The 21904-nt window shown below is 41.1% G+C and overlaps 2 protein-coding genes across 10 annotated transcripts in view; one reads left to right on the top strand and one right to left on the bottom strand.

Annotated features, from left to right (window-relative positions):
* The window catches only part of LOC310880372 (contactin-4), a 300385-nt gene extending 297532 nt beyond the window's left edge, over window positions 1-2853 (top strand). For all 8 annotated transcript variants that reach the window (XM_083796070.1, XM_083796077.1, XM_083796071.1 and 5 more), the window contains one exon: window positions 1087-2853. In XM_083796070.1, coding sequence (XP_083652196.1) covers window positions 1087-1187 — 101 coding nt within the window. In that variant the 3' untranslated portion in view covers window positions 1188-2853. The remainder of the gene's footprint in view (window positions 1-1086) is intronic.
* Window positions 1953-21476, bottom strand: IL5RA (interleukin 5 receptor subunit alpha). Of its 2 annotated transcripts, XM_083796079.1 has the most exons (11): window positions 21408-21476; window positions 18886-19044; window positions 17405-17550; window positions 16484-16622; window positions 15840-15972; window positions 15574-15764; window positions 14472-14617; window positions 13685-13820; window positions 11255-11351; window positions 6017-6098; window positions 1953-4906 (listed from the first exon to the last, which is right to left on the bottom strand). In XM_083796079.1, the coding sequence occupies exons 2-11, from the start codon at window positions 18965-18967 to the stop codon at window positions 4814-4816; spliced, it is 1245 nt and encodes a 414-aa protein (XP_083652205.1). In that variant the 5' UTR covers window positions 18968-19044; window positions 21408-21476; the 3' UTR covers window positions 1953-4813. The 2 variants fall into 2 exon arrangements, with proteins under 2 accessions (XP_083652205.1, XP_083652206.1); XM_083796080.1 differs by lacking the exons at window positions 1953-4906; window positions 6017-6098 and adding an exon at window positions 8224-8360.
* Window positions 21477-21904: the final 428 nt, after the last annotated feature.

The raw sequence follows: 21904 nt of genomic DNA on the forward strand, positions 1-21904 counted from the left end.
GGCCCCTTTGCTTCGTGATGGGTTAGCTCCTCATTAGTAGCAGTTTTAATAGGTTTTAATTTAGCTTTGCATCACCCTAGGGAGCAGCTGCAGCTACCAGCAGGGCTGAGCCAGGGCGGGCATTGGCTTGAGCACTGGCCTCTCGGGGAGCTAAAATGCAGGATCAGATGACATTGAAGCCCAAATTCCTGGTTTCATCCCGAGCAAAGATTAAGCCATGAGAAACAGCACCACAAGTGGTTATATTTGTATTTAAGATTTCTAGACACTTTCCGCTCTCCTACTTCCATGCTCGTATATACTGAATATATTGTTTCACTGCAATTCACTATAACAAAATATAAAATGCAGTGTTCAGAGGCTTTTAAATTTATAAGGCTACTGTATAGCAATATTCCATTGTGTGTTGGATGCATAAATATTTATTTAGGGAAATGAGGTTGTGTAGAAGAACAAACAGAAAAGAGAGTATTTTATTACTCAACATTGCTTTTGCAAAATCTCCGTGTCCCATCTTCCATTAATAACACCGCAGTTTATAAGCTGCATTAAATCAGAAGCCTCTGCAATGCAGGAATATGGCATTAAAATTACAGCAATGTAAAAACTCTGGGTGAGATCAGAATTATCTCCACCAGGCTGTGTGCTGTAGCCATATAAACCACACAGAAGGATTTCATGGGCAGACACAGGAGAACGAAGGAGAGCAGGAGCACATGCCAGTTCCTGTTTGGCTCCACGCTGGAACATCCGTGTAGCTCCTTCAGGTCATGGATCGGGCCGGGCTGGTGCCATAAGAACAGCTTGAACATAGTATAGCTGGAAAAATAAATGTAAAGAAAAAAATAAAAGAATAAGAGGCCATGAAGTAATATAATGTGAGAGTAGCCTCAGCACCAGAGCAGTGGGAACTGAATGAAAAGCAGGCGTTCAGCTGGAGAGGCACAGGCCTCCAGGCAGGGGTCGGACCCTCTGCTGCCACCACCAGCGGAGGGCACAGAGCTACCCGGTGGGGAGAGGCTGGGCTCGTGAGGGCTGCTCTCGGCGCTGGTGGCTCATCTTCTTCCCCCCCTCTCCTTTCCTCAGATGCGTATGCGAGAGGATCCGGTTCTTCAACCTCCAACGCTTGCACACTGTCAGCCATCAGCACGATAATGATCTCGCTCACAGCTCGGTCCAGTTTATGACAAAAATTACATAAAGGACTTCTTGTTTATAATATAAGCAACATTTAGCTAGTTGTTTCGAAGACACCCAGTACTAAGTAATATTGTGGTTTGAGTACATCTTACTACTGGAAAATGTTTATGCTTCTTTAGGAATGGCATTATACAGTACTTCCTCAAAGCAAATATAGCTTTGTCTGAAGTTTCCTTGGAAACTCTGCAATGCACTGAAAACATCTGTAATATGATGTTACCAAAGCAGTTTACATATGTCCTTATATGCATATTTTTTATTATATATTTAGTGTTTTATAGAATTTTTTAAAGTTAACATATGATGTAGATATTAATTTTTCCTCTGCTATAAAATGCTATGGACAACATTATCATGAAAATATTGTTTGAATTTTTTCCTTTATGACCGAGAGGTCAAAGTTGTTCTTAGTAAATTGGCTGCAACTTTCCTGTACAGTTTTACAAGGCTACGCAAGGCAGAACTGCTTCAGATCGGGTTCATAATGCAGCTGCATTTAAGGGCAGTTATGATGATTCTTGTGTTAAATCAAGTGCTTTTAACACACATGATTTCACATTTTATTCGGAGGACTAACCGAGACAAACTCCAAACGCTCAGAAAGAACACTATAATCTTGAAAAACCACACAGCTTTTGGTTATTTGCGGACTACAGGACATGTAGCTGATATTCTGGCATCATGCAGTAAGGTTCCATTTTTACCGTCTTGAAATAGCTTTGGCTTTATCATGATTAGCATTAAATTGGGTAGGGACTAAGGTAGTGCAGAGACATCACCTCTGCCTCTGGTGACACCGAGGGGCAGGTAGCAGCAGAAGGAGCCAGGAACCGAGGGGCCCCTGCGCGAGCCCTGCTCAGCCCACGTCGCTGCTCCGCGTTTCGCACCGAGGACGTCAGGGTACAGCGGCTCTGACACCGGGCTCGCCGGCTGAACACGCACTCACTCCCCACGTGCGCTTTCCCATAACTCATCATTTTTCCCAAGTCCACCACAGAAAACGTTCAGACCCTGGCCGGGACCTGGCCACACGGGGCTCCCCCCGGCCTGCAGGGTGGCCGCAGTTCTGCAGGAGCTCTTCGGAGAGACCTGGAGGCGTCACAGAGGCACGCCGGAAAATGAGGATATCCACAGCAAAATCATTCTTCTTAAGAGAAGGACTGTTTGTTACTACGGGGTAATTTTGTAAGTTCACTCAGATGGGATAATGCTAGTACAAGGCAATGGAATTTTCTATAAAATTTTCAAGTTTAAATGCGCTGCAGTGGTTTATTATTATTTTTTCCTGATAGCTTAAATTTGCCTGTAACTTGTCTTTTTTGCTTACAAAATAATACAGTTAACTTTTAGACCTTCTAAATATATTTATTCAGTAACGCATAATCAGGATTCCACTTGTGTAAAAGTCAGGGGTGTTGACCAGAGAAATATTGTCAGTATTTCAAGCTGTGTTCCTTTCTTAGTTTGATATGGTTACTTCTATGTAAAAAAAAATAAAAACAAACAAAAAAAACACAAAAACAAAAAAATGGAACAACAAAAAAAAGCTTCTGTAGTTCTCTCCCCAGTGTAAATGATATTTATCAGTGATCTAGCAGATGTAATCTTTTTTTAAAGGTATTGGTAATAAATATTCTGTCATTTGTAAAGATACCTGTCTGCAAGGAGCGTTTGTCCTCCATGCTTCGTTGCACCTGGTGATAAGTTTTGTAAGGGTGAGACAGCGGGTAAGACATCGCTTCTCCCGTTGTCTTTGTGCATTTTTGCAACTTTTTGCAATTCTAGTTCTGATTTTTAGGTGTGGCAGCACAGAGAAGCCCTGTGATCGGAGTCACTCTGGTGACTGCCTGGGGGCTGCGCTGAGGGTGCTGGGCCACGCGACACTCAGCCTTGCCGCTTGGCCGAGTGTTTCATCAACACCCAGGGCTGCCAGCCAGCAGGATGGACTGTCATGGAGAAAAGCCCTGCTTCTGAGTGAGGGTGGAGGCACCAACCGAGCGCTTACAGGCTCCCAGTGCTGCTTCATGGGAAAAAAAAAAAACAGAAATCTGGGCACCAAAACCAACAGGCTGCTGGCCTCATCATCACCACCTCATTGCAATTGTTTGTGTGGCTTTCTTGTGATTTGCATCCTTACCAGTAACACAGAAAATTGAAAGCTCGTTTTTCACTTCTGGGGCTCTAAGCAGAAAGCCAGGTACCCGTCCAAGCCCCTGGTGCCTGGAGTGCCCGGGGCTGCGGAGCTTTCACTGGGAAGCACAGAGCATTCACACACGCACTTTCAAATTACCAAATGTACAGCTCAAGTGAAAAATGCACTTAAATGTATTGCATTAATCTCTGCAGAATCTTTCCATTACTGGGAATGAAGTTATATTTAGAAATTTTATTTATTAGGGTACTTGAAGGCATGGCATAAATGAAATATACTATAGTAAATGAATTCTCTTTCGACTTGTTTTTAGGATTTTACTAATGAAATTCTGATTTTCAGACTGTTAAAGTTGGGCACCTCAAATCCATTAAAATCACACACAGCAGAGGCATTTGAGGCACAAACATTGTTATATTAATGAGCTACATTAATTTTGATGGAGCCATGCTATTTCACCCAGATGAGAACCGGCTCATTTATTATAATTACTTTTAGTTTGTAGCACCTGGGAACTCCATTATGTTTAGGCACTTTCCAAACAATTTACTTGCTAGGTCAATTCTTTTTTTTCTCTTTTTTTCTTTTTATTCTTTGTTAATGTGCTTAACCCCACCTCTGCGCAGCTCAGTGGGTAGGAGGCTTCTTGGGCAGCCGAAGGGACTCTGCAAGAGGAGCAGAGCATCGCGGTCAGCAGCGGATGAGTTCAAAGCCAGCGCGGGGCAAGCGGTTTCAGGCAGGAGGTTTATTTGTTAACTTGCTTAGTGGATTACACAACAGAAGTATACAAAGCACAAACAGAAACCCACAGTGTTCCAGACTCGGTTCCTTTAAGATGGAACAATAGATAGGTAAAAAAAAACAGGTTGCAATATTGGGCTTGGATTTTTAAAATTACAAACAAAGGAGTCGTCCAGCTCCTTCTGTCTCAGAAAGCCCTGTTAAAACCACCAGGAGTTCCATAGCAACTTCCCGTAATTACATATAATTGAGAACTCTGCATTCCCAGGCTGTGTTTTCTACATGCAATTGAGGAAATTTATCAGTATGTGCCCTTTTTCTTTCTTTCTTTCTTTTTTTTTTTTTTCTCTTTTTCAGGGAGCTGCCTGTCAGTTTTCTGCAGGGTTTCATGGCTATTTCCCAGAACAGTTGCCAGTTGCCCGGCCATGTACCTTACTGCCTGCACCGGTACCATGTACCTTACTGCTACACAAAAATCCCAATTTGCATTTTACATGCTTAAGTTGTCAGAAGTATTTAAAAAAAAAAAAAATCCAAAAGACTAAGCTGCCTACCAAAAAAGCCACCAGCTCTTTTCCAGGATTTTTTTTTTCATGCAAGAACCACGGCACTAGTTCCGTGCGCTTACACCCTGCTTACACCATGACTTTCTGTGGGGGTCATCCCCACGTAGGGTGCCCCAGGATGTGGCATGGCCCTGCTGCGCGAGGCTGCACTGCCTCAGAAGACAAAGTCGTCCAGGGCACTGCAGGAGAGATCTTCGTCGAAGCTGCCGAGCTCCGTCTCTGTCTCACTGGTGCAGGTGCGCGCCCTCTGGAAAGCAAGCGGAGATTTAGCTGACAAGCTGCAGGTAAGCAGAAGTTATCAACTGACTCCGCTAGTTAAGAGAGCTCACATTTTTTAGCTGCAGTGTTGGTATTTGCTATTTTTCGTGTTCTTACGTGTTACATATTATTACATATTATTTTACAGCAATGACTTTAATTAAAAACAAACATTATACTATAATCTTTTAAGCCTGTTTCCTTGACCAGACCATGGAATAATAACCATACCAAAAAAATCAAACCAGTATTCTGAGGGGACAAATTAAAATCAAGTTACCGAGCAGCACTCCCCTTGAGCAGACAATGAGGAGTTTTATCTTATCTGCAAGGCAAATGTATTTACCAGGAAGTGACAGCAAACATAATAAGGCTTAAAACTAGCTTAGCAGTAGGACCCAAGCATTTCTCACTGTTAGATTTCACAGAATAAATCAGCTCTCCAGGAAACAAGCTGCAGTCCCTGCCAAGGCAGGGCTCTGCCTGGCCGGGCTCCTGCAAGGAGCAGCTCCAGCGGCTTTCTGTGCAGAAGGCAGCGCCACAGGTACGGCACCCTGTGGCTGAAATGCCCTGCATGACAGAAACCAGACAGCAGCCCTTAATCCTTCCCCAGCCCAGTGCTCTGGAATAGACCTTTCCCCTTTGGGGTTATTTTCATGGTTTTTACCCTCCCAAAAACACTCGGCCTACAAACAAGGTCAAATCAAGGCCTACAGCAGACTGGGATCTGCGGCGCTCTGGCCCCCTGGCAGAGGAGGTGGTCCCAAAGCCAGGTGAGCTCTGACCCCAGCACTTGTAACCACCCACACAGCCTCCCAAATGGCTAAATGTGAGGGCTAACTCCATGGGACGCCCATAGGTAAGGCACTGCATGGTGTTACACTAGCTGCACCCACCAATTTCCCATTTGGCAAGTTTTGCACAACACATTTGGCAACGGGGCCCACATTCGATGCTGACATTAGAAATTCTAAGAGGTCAAAAGGCTTTAACTCAGCAGTAACAAACTGTGCTGATAGTCCTACAGGGAAAGAGCAGCACACAAACGCAAGTGTTCCTTCAATCATTAAAAAATAAATAAATAAAAATGTTACTTTACCTCATACTCATTTGGAAAGGGATCTCTGAACTTGTTGCTGGGTGTCGGAATTGGCGGAAACAGTTTACTCCATACAAATTTCCTGTCAAAAACAGTGGCGGAGGGCTGTGAAAGGACTGCTCTTTCTGATGGATGAAGCATCTGACGAGCAGCGCATTTCTCCGTGAGAGGCCAGCTCTCACCCCGTGAGCCTTCCTGCTCTCCTCCCGCATCCGCAGCTGGAGGCAGCGGCACTGGGTTCAAAGGGCTCAGAGCAGTGGGTAATCGTGCACTAGTGCAGACCCCAAGGATGTGGCAGCTGTTCACGTCCTGACAGGACACTTCTGGACCCTGGGGACATGTGGATGACAAAAAGGAGGGGCCCCAACAGCCTCCCCCCTGCAGCTGTAGCAGAGAACCGGGTGCTGCCCCATCCAGCGGGGCAGTAACGGCCCCGACTTGGAGAGAAACTAATTGCGCTCATCTGTCTGCTCACACACGCCTGCTTCCCAAGGGCTGCACTGTCATGTACCTTGTTTGGACATTCAGGACAGGCTGCCTCTTGCTCAGATCATGGTTTCTGGACATAATCTGCCTCTGCGTCATGGTAGGAGAGCAAGTGCAAATAATTGTGTGCCGAGGGAGCACGGAGGAGGCAAGGAGTGGGCCAGCGAGGGCTGACAAGTAAACGGTTCCACTTAGTGGGGTAATAGCTCATCCTGCTAGCACCCTTTGAGACACTCCTGTTCTGCCTGACGCTCTTTAGCCTGGCTGAAGCGTTTAGGCATAGGTACTTTTGTGATAGCAAGTGCTGCCGAGCAAACGTTTTCTTGTCTTTGACATATCCCAGCGTAGAGTTTGCATTTCAGTCACTAAAATGCTTTCACTGTCTCTGCCTCTGGATAGCATGAGGTCCAAGTAGGGTCAGGTTTTAATGGGAACATGGCCTGACTGGAGATTAGAGGATTTAGCCCAGAATTAGTGTGCAGAGATGCTTTGATGTCCATGAAGCAGAGACGTGGCCCAGGTGTGGAGGCCTGGCAGCGGCCCTCCTGCCTCCTCGCCGCTGGGACCGAGGGCAGGCCTGCTCCTGCCCGTGTCACTTGGTGACAATTCTGCCTGGTGTCTGGTTAGCCGAGCGCTTATGTTATTATGACTATTCTTTTGAAAGCTTTCTGATTTCTGTCAAGTTCTCTTTTATCCTGTTATTCCTCCTCAGCAGGGAGTCTAAAATAAATTCCTGCTGCTCACTTACTCTTTTCCATAGCTTTCATTCTGAGGTAGAAAAAAAAATCCTCATCTCTCTCCCACACCCTCCCCCTGAAAGAGTTTCTTCAAAGTATTTTCTGACTATCAGTTTGGAGCTAAACCTCCCTGGCTGAGCCGCCGCTGCCTTGAAAGAGCATTGCTGCATAACTAATTATTAGGTGAAGGGAAGGGACGTACCGCTGCTGGCACAGCAGAAGACCTGACCAAGCAAACTATGGGACGTCTCCCCATTGCTGCATATGGATCAGGGTCTGTGAAGGAGGTGTGAAGACAGAACCAGGACTATGGGGAGGAAAAGCAGTGTGTAGGTACTCCATCTTCATGGCTCCTCACTCCATCGCAGTTCCCCAGCCTTCCAGGTGCCAGGCCCCAGAGGCCTCATGATTTCCCTTGTGTCCTGGTTACCAATTCCAGACAGACCCTGGGTTCAGCTTCAAACTCCAACAAGACCAGCTAGTCCAGGGTCAAAATAAAGGCCTCTCTTCTTAACCATGGGAAGGTTTTGTGTGGAGAAAGCCAATAAACCAGTTTGCTATAGCTGTGCATGTTCAGTTGCCTTGTGACATGACAAAGGATCATTTTCCTTTCTGAAACCAGGTTTACACTGGGACATTACATTAGATTAGATGAGGACAAAGATTAGATAAGGACATTTATCTAATGTAATCTAAATAGTTAATTATGCTCAACAGAAACAGGATGATTTACTATGGGGCAGATCTGGAAGGGCCCTTGGTAGCGAGGTGTGCAGCAGGTCTGGCACTTCTGGGGGCAAAACAAGGGCCTGGTCCGTCCTCTACCTCTTCCCCCCAACTCCTAACAGGGACGCATTCCTAGTTGTGCCGTTTATCAATGAAAGATTTTGATGGAGCCATACCAAAATTATTTATTGAGTCAGCAAAAAGCATAAGTTACATGTCACTTCTGGAGTGGAAACACTTAAGGAGGGGTGCACAAACACCCAGCAGAAATGAGGCAGAAGCACAGGGGTTCGTGGTGGTTGCATGCCCCTCAGGTGCAAGAGTCTGCAGTGAGGCGGTGGTGGGGTGGTTACAGTGATGCTCTCAGTATGGTCCTGGTCTTTTTTGGCAGGACACTGAAAAGTCGGAGTTAAGTGATTAAAATATTTTGTCAAAGAAAGTTTTCCCAACATCTGTGTTTGCCTCTATCCGAGGCAAAGATCACAGCCCTTTCCATCAGCATTATTTGCACCTTCAGGCTTTGGAAACACTCTACAAGACCCTCGTGGCTTAACTCGGTGTTTCAGCTTTTTCACTCTAGCTACTGTGCTGTCTCTCTTTCTGAAATTTGCCACTTTCCCATGGACTGTGGCATTAAAAGGCCTAAGATAAACAAAGAGAGATAAGTAAGAGAACATGCTCTTTTTTCCCTCTTCTAACCTCTACAATAAGGCTGATAAAACATTTGTTTTCACAGTATGTTGGAGTGCCTTTTCTAGTGTCTTGCCTCCCCTGAGATTCCCTGTGACATTTTCCAAAGGACTTCCCTGTAGCAGGTAGCTGGTGACTGCTGGTCAGGGACTGGTGTGGCGTGCAGAGGAGGGAGGGGAACCTGGGGGAGGGCAGGATGACCGCTCTGATTGCAGGGCACAGAGGGCTGCTCACTGGCCTGATTTCAGTTAAGTGGAGAGCAGCTGGGAGCAAGTTGTTAACTACATCCTCCTGTGGGCTCACCTCCAGGAGAAAGTGGTATTCTGAGGCACAGCCTAAGGAGGTACAGAAGATGCTCATTAATGAAGACAGAGGGCAAACTAGGGAAACATTCGATTGTACTTTTTATCAAGACAATATCTCCATCAGCTACTGCAAGTAACTATCCAAGCAGTCCCAGAGGGCTATCTTGCCTTGGGATATTTTTTCCCCAAGCAGTGGTCTTTATTTCTGATGACTGTAGTCACCAGGAATTATATAGAAAAATTTATAGAAGTCTTTGGTGTAATGAAATTCCTTATAATGCCTTCAAATTGCATGAAATTTGAAATGATTCTGTGGCTTGAATTGCGTGGTACTCTTCATGAATTTTCAACAGCAGTAAAAATGAAAGAGGGTATTAATGAAATTGTGATCTAGTGAACCTGTTCTACTTTTACTATCTGCACATTCAATAAACGTGCAGGCTAAGCCCTGCACTTCATCTTTTCGCACTTCCTACCTCCTCCCAGGGTGGGCTGGAGGACTAGAGAAAGGGACAATGGAGTAGAGAAGTGACAAGGTACTGAGCAGGAAACTGCCAGGGAAGGATGGAAGAAAGATAGCAAAACCATGAAACTCAGTACAGCAGGCAGATAAAACTTTAATCACTTTGGCAAAGATGCTATGTAATGAGCCTTTGGGTGCTAGGGAATTATACACCAGTCAGACAGAGAGAAAATCCTAGAAGCTACCAGTGCAGCGGCAAACATCTGAACCTGGAAATGCTAGCTTAAATTTGCCCAGTGTAATACAGTTCATAAAATGCATTAGTACAGCATCTTCAAGCCAGTCCTTGAGTAGAAGTCTATACCTATTTCTTTCTCTATCTCTTTTTGAGGGTATTTGCATAATATCCAAATAGTTGCTGAACTCCATGGGACAACAAGGAGCATTATGAGTGCTACTAACTGGTATTGGACAAAGATGTTCGTAGCTATCCCAAACAGAGATGAGAGAGCTGATCAAAATGGTGCCAGAGCAGTGGAGGACCTACAGCTATACAGAAGGATCAATCCATACAGGTATCTGTGATGTGAGCAAGGGCGGTTTGGAGATATCCACCAACATACCAAGGCTGCTTAAGAACATGTGCATATGAAATGCAATATGAATAAACTCTCTGTATAGTTAATCTTTCTTTTTCCAAAGACATTTACTTGTTGAGACCTGCTAGGCTAACTAAATTAACTTAAGAACAGGTTATTATGGATATCAGATGCTTTGGGGAGTTAACATTTATTTTAATATAACATTCCTGGAGAGAAGACCTTTATTTGATAAAGGAAACATGCTAGGGAAAGGAAAACAGTCATGGACCTATCAGTATAACCAATAATTTAAAAGGCACTAAAGAAATTAATTTAAAAAAAAAAGTAGCAGAGTTGAGGACAACACCTAAGTTACTGGGAGCTGTGTTTATTGTGGACCTGATAATTGCTGCTTGCTCCATGTTTCAGGGAAGAAGCTTGTAATTACATTGATTCTGTAATTCATCACTTATGACCTGATCAGTCACTACCACAGAAAGCCAATGTAGCTGGGTTTCTTTACAGCACATTTTGGGAAGCTGGGCTATAAGGCATCTGTTTTGGCATCCATAGCCTCTGTAGTATTTAAAAATAAACTAAACAAATATTTTAAAATACTCATAACAAGCAATAGTTCAATACACTTCCTCCTGATAAGGGGTAAGGAGGAGCAGCAAGCTCAAAGGACCAGAATTTCTACGTCTTCAGAGCATCTACCACACTCCTTGATGTCACCTGTAATTCAGACCACATGCCTGGGGCCCAGTATTGAGTGTAGTTGTACAGGCTGATGTAGACATGACTGAGAAAATACTGGACTGTACATTTTAGTCATGAAAGATGCTCTCAGCAGTTTCACCATGGTTAAAGACAGAATCCTACTGTGGAAATCGTTGACCCAACAATATCCATTTAAGTGAGGAAATGAGATGTGGACAAATAGGTTTTTAAGAAATTCTCCTCACTCAGTATATATATATATATATATATATATATATATATGCTTAAAATTAAATTGAACAACCCTCTTACCTCACCAATTTTGCTGAATGTTACTATAGATAATTAATGAGAATGTACTGTAATGTAATGTAATGAGGATTCGGTACTTTTGCTTTGCATAATTATGCTTGAATACTGAACTTGGTGCCCCTCCTGAAAATTAAGCAAAGCTTTTAATGTCACCCCACACCTGTTCAACACCTAGTATTTAGTTACGCTGTAATTACAAAGAAGATATTGATACTTACATTTTGCATATTATACCAACAAGCACGATTGTAGCGCACATGGACACACAGAGCACAGCCAGAATCCAGGCTATGAAATTCTCCTGTTTGTTTTCTCCTGAGTTTCAAGAAAAATATATATATATATAAAAAATATACACTTTATCACAGGTTATTTTTAAGCACACTTTTACAAAAGGTTTCATCAGCCGTTTTATATTCAGATCACAGTTTAACACACAAACTATGAAGACCTGCTACCTCTATTTAAAAATGAAGTGTAGAGCTTCAAGAATAGTTGCCATGAATCTGACTTTTTGATTTCATCAATAAATTTCTCTCATTTTATTGCCACCAAGCCGAGAAGCGTGAAGTGCCTGCTCTGCCAGTACCACCAGGATGCCAGGCTGCATTACGCCACACCCCGGGATGCACCACGCCGTGCAGTATTCGCATGGCTGGTACCCAGCAGAGGCACCGCTTGCTTATAACCTCAGGCACAACCTGTTTGTTCTCCATTAAACTCTTCTTCATTTCTGTTAATCCTCTCTAGCCAGCAACTACACTTCTCTGACTTTGTTAGCTTTCCTGTAAAAAAGATGTTGAAACGCCCAATTTTTCTTGTAAGCTGTTGCTGCTGCATTTCCTTAGGGAGAATTTCTCTACTGCCTCTGCCTGGGAGCAGACAGGTATTTCTATCAAGGTCAACGTTTCCATTTTAAAAAGGCATGCTTAGTGACCACGACCATTAGTTTGTGCCATATTATGCCATATAACAAAAGCATTTACATTGAACTGCATTTTCAAAAGGTTGCTGAGTCCGTGTGTGCTTCCGATAACTACCTGTCCTATGCATCAAGATGTCAGCACTGCCATTACCAGGTAATTGAAAGGACATGAATCGGCCAGCAGCAGGCCTGATCTGTTTATTGGTGCTGCAGACAAAACAATATTCAATTTCGGCCTGATTTCTTTCTGAGAAACAGGGAGCTGAGCCTGCCATCTCCACCAGAGGCTGCAGCAGCACAGCAGGCCCCACAACCAGGCTGATGCCATGAGCATGCCTGTGTGGATCCATCCTGGGCCTTTGTACCACCGTGGCAGTGGTGCACAGTCAGCCTTTCAACAACAAGCCCAGTAGGACGGCTAATTTTCTTTCAAGAAAGTAAGATTTGAGGTGTAACTGTCAGCCCAGCTGGGTTATCCCCAGCCTAAGCCTGTGTTAAGGCCCATCCTGGATATGTTTGAGACTTTAGTCATTTTTTAACAGAAGACTAACTTTCTTTTCGTCTTTTTTTTATCATCCCAGTGGATTTCTCATATTTGATATTTGCTGAGCATTAGTGGAGGAGTCTGTAATGATGTTCCCAGGTTCTCCAGTTATCATCACGCTGCACAACAGAGATGGCTCCAAAAGCACTTCAGCTGCTGTAGAGGTGCCCTCAAATGCTTCAGCTTTGCTGGGAAAGCAGAAGCAGAACAGCACAAATGTGCTGCGAGGTATTTCTCTGCCCCAAACTTGACCTATAGATTTTCTTTTAAACTGTGAGTCCTGGCAGTGGCTATTCACAGGTACCTACCATCTCACAGATTTGATGTCATGCATAGTTAATAAAGACGGGCGGCCTACTCAGCTGCATTAATGATTTCTGTATCTAGCTTTGTCTGACTGTAGTGCTTCCAACCAACCTCTCAGAGACAGGTGGTATCAAGATCTACTTTCACAATGCTCTTTTTGGCAGCATATGGCTGCATTGAATCTGGTTTGATCACCACAGCTCAAGGAAAGGAAGCAGAATTGTATTTCAATTTTTAGCAAAGCCAGAGGGCTGCTGCTACAGGGAAAAGTATAGTAAACAGGAGAGAGTAAGAGACTACTTTTTTTTTTTCTTTTGTGAAAACCAGGAAGTGAAGAAACTCAAAAGATAACAGCAAAGCAGGATGTCTATGAACAAACAGTCGATAACGTGCCATGATAAGAAAACTGCTATTTCCAGAAAAAAAAAAAAAAAAAAAGAACATGTTCAGCAAGCAGAAAATACAGAACAGAGAGAACAGAGTGGGGCGAATTATCATGTTCCTAAGATGCTATAGCCATATTGGGTTTTTTGTTTGATTTGTTTTTTGTTTTGTTTTGTTTTGTTTTTTAAGATAGTTTCATTAAAGTAGTAATTGATATGACCACTCACATTAACTTCCAGCGTGAGTATCACGGTGCATGTCAGGGAAATACATGTGAAAACTAAAGTAATGCCATTAAAAGGCCTTAGCTAGAACTTAGGCCTTAAGCTAGTTTAAAGTAGACTCTGAAAACGTAAGCATATAAAAACAACAAACTGTTTAAAAACAAATTTATATGTCCAAAAGTTGGGGGGATTTTTTTTTTATTTCTAATGTATTAATTACTACAATGTATTATTTTCTTACAAGACAAGGGCATGTCATTCTTACCAACATAAAGAATTTCACTCCAGTCACTCCAAAATCCTCTTCTACAACATAGATGATGGTTAGCTCTTATTTGTATGGAATACTTGCAGGTAACATCAATCCATAATCTGACATCATTTGAGTATATTTTCAATGTCTGTTAGAAAAACAGCATCATACTGTTATAGATTACTTACGGCTGGGCAACTCAGGCAAACAAAAAATCTTTTTCATCTTTTTATTTTTTAAAAAATTACTAGACTAATTTTTAAAAAATTTACTAGACTAAGAGTGAACATCAGGCCTTGCTTTTGAAGAAAGAACTCTATTTATAAGTGTAATTTCTCTCTTAATACACCTATGTTTTAGGGCAAAGTTTTTGAAAGATGCTTGATTTTGGGTTCTTCCTTAAGACACTTCATGTTGGAGTTTCAGAATTTTCCACCTTCATCCTGTTAAAGCTAGATGCAATAAAACTTTCTTTTTTGTTCTTCTGTTTTCCAAGCTGTCTTGGAAGTAGTTTGTTGCAGACATAAATGATGTCCAAAAAAAGAATTAAAATGTGCAAACTGAGGAGACTTTGGCTTTGTTGAACCAAAGTCACAAATGGGACACGAGTTTCACCAATAAGCCATAGTTTCAAAAAATGCACTGATGCAGGTTTTATTTTAAAATACTTTAAATTTGTACCATATCCATGAATATGAGGCTTTTCTCCCAGACTGCATAAAGGCAACTCCTAGCTACAGAAGACACAGCTCAGAGGAGGGAACATGACGTAATACTTGGGCACCAGAGAAGCAATTACCTGCTTGTTACCTGACTTCAAGTTGATGAGGTAAAATTCATATTCAAAACACCCTTTAGAAAAAGGAGAAATTGGCTTCTCCCATGTGGCCAAGAGATCATTTTGCTGTAAGAATACAGTGACATTTCTGGGAACATTCACTTTTTCTGCAAAAAGAAAATCATACCTGTTATTTATAGAGCAAAGCTAAAATACTAACAATTGTAGCAGTTTAGAACTTGATAGTTTCCAAGTAGGACCTATAATCCTTGAATTTATTTCACATTTTGGGCAAAAAAATAAGAATTTGGGAGGAATAACTATATTGCAAAAAATAATTAAGGGAAAACAGTTTAAAAAAATCCAGTTAAAAGCTTTCAAAAAGTAGATTATTGAGGGGGGGAGGTATTTATTAAATTATTTTTCACAAAAGCATTAAATTAATGATAGACTGTTTAGAAAAAATTTCTTTTTATTAAAAATAATAAGAAAATGCAGCAAGTTACTGAAAAATGGGAAAAAAAATCAAAGATGGACCAGTAGCTATTGTGGGGCTGGTTTCTAAGAAGAAAATATGTCAAAAGTTTTATGTTAGTAAAGCTATGAGAAAAGGAAATGTTACATGTTTACAAAAAAAGTGAAAGGCATGGAACTAATGATGAAGGAAAATAAATTCTTTGGGTTGGAGAGAGTGATAGACAGTCATGGCTAATAACACCTTTTATTCTATAGTCTAATGACTTTCTTTAAGGCATGGTTATCCTGAGTGTTGTGTTCCTTTTAAAGAACAGATGTAAAACAAAAGGTAGCAAAAACTACTTGAAGGTATATTAATTAACTCACTAGAAAATGTATATTTAAATAAACCTTAGGCTATAAAATATTAACTCTCTAGTTTTTCTTTCTGTTTTTGTCATTCTATAACTTAAATTATTAAAATCAGTTAGTTGAAGCCATCAGTTTCTGTCTCATCATCCCTTCCAATTTCTTTGACATCCATGCAAAAGCAGCACATGCTTTCACCTGCATCGAGGACAATTCAGTTCACTAATATTAATTTACAAATCTTTTGACAATCCTGCTAGACATTTACTTTTTTTTTTTTTAATGTATTTCTACTCACCTATGGCATTTTGGTTAAATAACTGCTGAAAAGGTCTGATTGCAGCATACTTGCTAGATCCATTAATATGTATTACAATGAGTTTATCAATCTCATCAGGAGTAATATGAGTCACTGAAAATCTGCACTCTATATTCCTGTTCCACTTGTCTTTGATATAATCTTGACATTCTTCAGTGCAGGTCTCATACCTAAATTAAAACATTTGTGATAAATGATGCTCTTAAAGAAATTTGTTACCGAGCAAATTGGGAGAAGACACCAACCTGTAAAATAGAAAGTACTTGGTATCTTCTGGTGCCCCTTTGCCAGGAAGCCAAGTGCAGTGGAGAGAAACAGTACTAAAAATGGTGAAATGAGTAGCACAGGACAAATTAGTGACAGCTGTATTTGCAGCACCTACAGAATCACAAAATTATAGAATAGAAAGAAGAAAAATCATTACAGGAGTTGTAAGAAATTCGTGTTTCTAAGACACTGATTAAAGTCTTTGGTACATTTTACCTATGTTGTATATTTTCTTTGTGTTTTATATATCACACAATTCTATTAGTAATGGACGGATGAATATTCCTAACCACTGTAAGTAAAGCTCTACCACACAGCATTACGTATTTCACATACACCTCATGATTCAAGGCGATATCATCTTTTATTATCATAAAGTGTATGCAAGTAGGTTATCTTTGCCTTAGCAAGGAATTTTTAGAAACTTTTTTGTATGGGTTATCCAGATTATATTCCAGGCTTCACAGCTGTAGAGAAAGGTCTGGACTAAATAGTTTTGTAAGACCAACATAGCAGGTATAGGGGAAAATGCCATTTAGTATTAAACCTGTCACCTTTTGATGTCTAGTCCACAGACGAGTACAGAACACAAACTTCAGACCTCCCTTGCATTTCTTCTTACCTGGTGGAGGCTGGAGTTCTGCTGTCACCCAGTCACTTGTCATCTGAACACCATTATGGAAAAGCAACGTCCGAATGTGTGCAGAGAAACCATTGTGAAGTGCAGCTGTTTGGAAACTGTAAGTCTTCTTTGTATCATACTTTAAAAATAACAATAATAATAATAAAGCAACACATGATGGGAGCTGAATTAAGGGACCTGCGAAGAGTGATCTTCTACAAAATGTGGGCCTTTAGCGAGTGCCTCACTATATGCTTACTTGAAACCTTGAAGGCAGTGCGTACCTGCTCATCACCTAGCTTGGCTATGGCTATCCTGTGCTTCCACAGCAGGAGTCGCATAGATGGTGACTCACAGTAAAAAACCTTGAATTAGCTGCTTTAAATAGCCCACAGGAGCAAACCAGCCATCGAGTGTCAGGAGCAGAGGCAAACCAGCTAGGTAGCTGAGCTGGTTATATTAAATGTATAAAGCTAGACAGCACAAATAATCCACACAAGTGTTTAAGGTTTCTCAGTCAAGACAACAGGACCTTTATCTTACCAAAATTTGCCTATAATGCATAGCTGTGACAAAACACAGTCTAACATTTTAATGATAACCTAGCATTAATCTGAATTAAATAAGCTGACTGGAATGGGGAGCAGTATCACGTAAACCCAGTCTACAACTTCCCCTCCAAGATGAATGCTGCAGAAACTGCCAATTCCCCAGGCAATTCCTAACCCTTGTCCCAGCAGAACTGTACCCATAAGCATAGACGAAAGGGAATCTACCCAGTGCTCAAAGTACTTGTTTATGGTGGAAGAGAGTAAGTGACTCAATTTGTCAGTCGTTCAAGAGATGTGTCACACCTACTGCACCCTGATTTGGTGCCATAACAGGAATTCAGACTTTTTAGGATGCTGGACTTAATTTTACCTCTTCAGACACAGGAGCTAAGATTTTCACATCGTATCTAACAGTGTAGTTTTTTTGTTCTTGATTAGGGTTTGGCTTCCAGCGTAGAAGTACTTGTGCTAATGCAGAGACCGTAAGGGTAAAGTTAACAGGTGGGAAAACCTGAACTGTAAGGAAGAAAACAAAAATATTCACAATGCAATAATCCAGTGCATTGTTTAGACCAATAGCTATTTATAATTAAAGGGTAATGCAAGAAAACCATAACAAATTTTATTTCAATATTGTATTCTCTCAACAGCTTCTTACAAAATGTTCCTAACAGTTGAAAAGTATCTTTAAATAACACCCAAAACTTCATCAAATAAGAGTCTACTTAAGACTTAGCTTAAAAAATGACTTTTTACAACAGTTTCAACTTGTAAATCACAATGACATATTACATTTAGCTTATTAATTAGGTTCAGGTTTTTCAGTCTTGATCCTGACAGCCACTTAGGCACTGGGCATCCATACCGAATGGGGCCGATGAAGTGATCAGCTGTGTGATCGATTCTCACCCACAGAGGCTGGCAGAACAGCATGACGTGGGGGCTTTCTAAGTGAAGGCTGACAGCCACAAGAAGTCATACACGAGAGAAACAAAAGTATGATGAACAGAGGAATTAAGCACAAATGGAAGAAAACATAGAAGGATGGGAATGATCATTTAAAATGACAGGGCAAGAGGGATTCCTGGAGCTCTTATGGAAATGAAGGTCTCATGCTGGGGGAAAATGTTAGCATATAAATAGCAACACAGTGAAATAATCAATCTACTCCCCTCCATTTCTAGAGTTCTTCAGAGCTCATCCTCCCTTATTTGCCATCTCTCAGGCAGCTTTTAATGCCCATTTGTTCCATTTTCAAACAAGTGCCTCGCATTAGAAAAACTGCCTCATAAAGAGTCAGAAAACCGCGACACAAACTGCCTTGAACTGCTTTCTTTAAAATGTTCCTTTCTGAGATGTCCACAAAAACCATCAGTATTAAGGTTCTTGGTATACCGGGACTGCTGCCGATGATGCTTTACGTCGTCAAGTTTCTGCAGCTAAGTCTAGTTTTATTCCTGGAAATAAAATTGCTATCCTGAACAATGCTGTTGTTCTGCCCAGATTTACGTCGTTAAATAAACCAGGCCAGGAGCCACTGTCTGCCCTGGAGGCCCGGTGGCACACAGCTTGCACCTACACACCCCGCACGTCTCCCCTCTCACAGCAAAGGCAGTCCAGACTGCCTCTGGGAGCAGTCCTCGGGCACTGGCAGGGAGAAATCTCACTGAGATGGGGTAAAATGATCCCAGGAAGCATCTTAACACAGCATGGTCATTTGTGGGCCTCTCCTCAGGGCATGCCATGGCCTGTTTTATTTACGTGTAGAACAGCACATTTGACTAACACCTCACGGGGCCTTGGTCACCCCAGTGCTGAAGCACGGCGTTGGTAGGAAGGAACACACCTTACCTGCTTTACCTTGAGGTACGTGTGGCTGAACCACGATCATTGTCCAAAGGAGGATCAGACAAACTCTCATCATGCTGGCCATAATGTTTAGATGGTCAATGAGAAAGACTGTGTATCAGTGTACGTGGCTTGCCACCATTTTACATCAGATGCTGAAAGCTAAAAACAAACCCAAGCCCAAGCATTAAGCACACAAACTATGGAGCACAGGGCAGATATAGCCATGTGATCAAAGGGATGAAACTGCCGCTTGCAAGGCACAGACTTTTCTTGTTCCCTTGCAGGAAAATGCATCTTGTTGCAGCTAAATTTAACGTAAGTACCAATAGCCACATCTCGATTTGCTCCCTTTGCTTTTCTCAGACCCCCTTGAAAAGCTATCGTTTCCAACACTGTCATGTGTGGGTGTTTGGAGCAGCAGTCATGGCCCTACCACATCTCTTCACAGAGAGGAGCAAGTCGGGTACAGGTATGTTGGCTTTCAGTGAAATCCCATTTACTCCAAGAACAGAAATATCTATATTTTTAGCTGCCACTATATATAAAATGGCTACTTGCTCAAATGTACTTTCCAGTTTCTGTTTCAATAAAGCTCACTAAAGAAGCAGTCTCAGTGCTCACCTCAAGGCTAATTCTCCAGTGTTAATTATGGGGTGTAAGAGAAACTATTTTGTTTGTTTCTAATTTAAATGAACGACTATTTTTAATGCTTAAAAACAGCATGTTCTTATGCTTCCTACAGATTGTTTCATGAAGTACTGGGGGGAAAAAATCTGTGTCTTATCATTCATGTATAACCTAATATAAACAACATGGAAATACAGAACAGCAGCTTTCCAAAATGTTCTTACAGAAGAGAAATACACCCTCCCAGCCCAATCACACTGCTTCCCTGGGGCATCTACAGCAATTTCTTGTGTGGAAAACATAATATTTTCAGATGGTAATGAGCAGAGAAAGCATCTTTAACCCATCAGTTCTCTGTGAACCTCCAATAAATAACCCAGAGTCTGGAAGCAATCCAATTGATCACAGTTGGGGTACTTCTGCTATGCAGTAACTATTTTTAAAAATGGTGTATGAATGCTTAGTTCATTAAAATGATGCATAATCCACAATACAGTGTGTTTCTTAATGTCCAAGTCCACTCATTATCTATATTCATATTCCGTATGTATCTAGTACTCTGCTAGCCAAAATGTGCACAAGGCTAATTGAACCTCTGGAGTTTTCTAATGGATTATTCCTGGAGAGTCAGGGTTTGCTTTTATGTAAGCTGGGTTATTGAAAGACATTTTGGTTATTCCAAAATGTATGTGAATCACAACCAGGTAATTATTATCGACACCATACATTTATGGTTAGACAATGCCACTAAGACTCAATCACACTACCATTCATAAAAAGTCTGTTCTTTTTGGATTGTAACTTTTGGATGTACTTGCTTTTTTTCTTTCTTTTTTTTTTAAAAAAAAGCAATCACTTCAGTACATTATTTAAATAAAAAAAAAATCTTTAGAAAGCCTCATGTTTTACAACTGCCTGGGATTCACATCTACTAACTCCAGTAATCTCAGTACATTGGTTTCAGGACGGCGCTGACATTTAGCACAACTAAAAAGCTAGCACTCTTCTTGCTTTGCTTATATTGCCTTCAGTTGCCTAAACGTTTTTTACTTTGCCCTCAAAGAATAAGTATTCTGATTCTTCTTAGGCACAGTCTTTTCCCTGTACTTCTGAAAAGACCCTAAATATCAACTTTTGATTTAGAAGTACTTTAGCTGTCTAAAAGCATAGGATTATTAGACACAGATCTAACATTTCCTGCCAAACAGTTGCTAATTTGTAATTTGGTATAAAATTTTACTGTAATGTAGACTGGATTTTAATAATTATTCTTGTTTTTCTTGTCACATTATTTTTCGCTACCTTATTTTCAAAAATGTTACTTTTCTTTTTCTTGCTATCAGCCTAACATTGAAATGTAGCTTTTGGAAGAGGTATTTCCATAGCTGTGTGAGCTGAGTAAATGAGCATCCCACAAAATGTGATAACCTGGGTGTTTCAGGTGATAAATTACTGAAAATAAAATCAAAATAAGTAATTTAAGTAAAGATGTTAACAAGAAATGTACAACAGGATTATGCTCCTCACAAAAAAAAAAGATATAATAACTTCCCAGGATGAATAAAAGCCTTGATTATATTATGTTTTGGTTATATACAGTAAAAAGTAATAAGCAGAAGGTAAAAGATACATTCCCTTCATGAAGGGAAATTTATTCCTTCTTAAAGTGCAGTATAAATCTAAACCATAGAAAATAGCCTCTAAAAGGTAATGATTTTCTTTTAGCTGACATATGTTCCACCATCTCAGAGGCAACTGGTCAGAAGCAGATTCCAGATGGATTTCCCAGTATAATGCAAAAACGGCTTTTCAAAGTGAGACCTTTTCAGTCTTCAAACAAAGCACAACAAGGCAAAAAAAAAAAAAAATCTACAACACATATCCCAGAAGGTTACCTGTGGAGTCTCAAAAGTTCCGTGAAGAGCCTGCTCTGTTTGTTCAAACGTCCTCTGGGTCATCTCCCTGTGGGTTTCTTTTATAACTGCTGTCTTTTAAGTACAAATGCGATAGGTACTTCAGAAATGATAGCAGATGATAAGTTAGACAAGCATGCATTGAAAAAGGGAACTACAGATTTAACCACAGGGTGGAAGGCTCTGTTCTAGCACACAGTTTTACTTTATTTATTGACGGTTATATACCATAATCTGATAATTCTCCAATAACTTTGCAAGAGCCAGAATGTTTAAACACAGACTGCAAAGAAATAACCTACAGACAACTACCAACTGACCGGTGCCAACATCCCAAGTTGTTCTTCCCCCTAGAAAATCAAATCCTGATGTTGTCAGAAGACTGTGCATCATCTTGTCCAATGATGCTGTCATGTGGAAACCAGTGGTATTTTGAGAAGTTACCAATATCAGAGCAAGACCAGCTTTCTAAACACGTG

This window comes from Anser anser (assembly GCF_964211835.1).
Source record: "Anser anser genome assembly, chromosome: 12".
Classification (NCBI taxonomy): domain Eukaryota; kingdom Metazoa; phylum Chordata; class Aves; order Anseriformes; family Anatidae; genus Anser; species Anser anser.

Bases quoted from the DNA above. Each gene is read 5' to 3' on its own strand.
- IL5RA (XM_083796079.1), bottom strand. From the start codon at position 18,967: ATGGCCAGCATGATGAGAGTTTGTCTGATCCTCCTTTGGACAATGATC. The intron at 17,551-18,885 runs GTAAGGTGTGTT...TCTTCCTTACAG, and splicing joins CGTACCTCAAGGTAAAGCAG to TTCAGGTTTTCCCACCTGTT. The intron at 13,821-14,471 runs GTAATTGCTTCT...TTTTTCTAACAG, and splicing joins TGAAGTCAGGTAACAAGCAG to ACATTGAAAATATACTCAAA.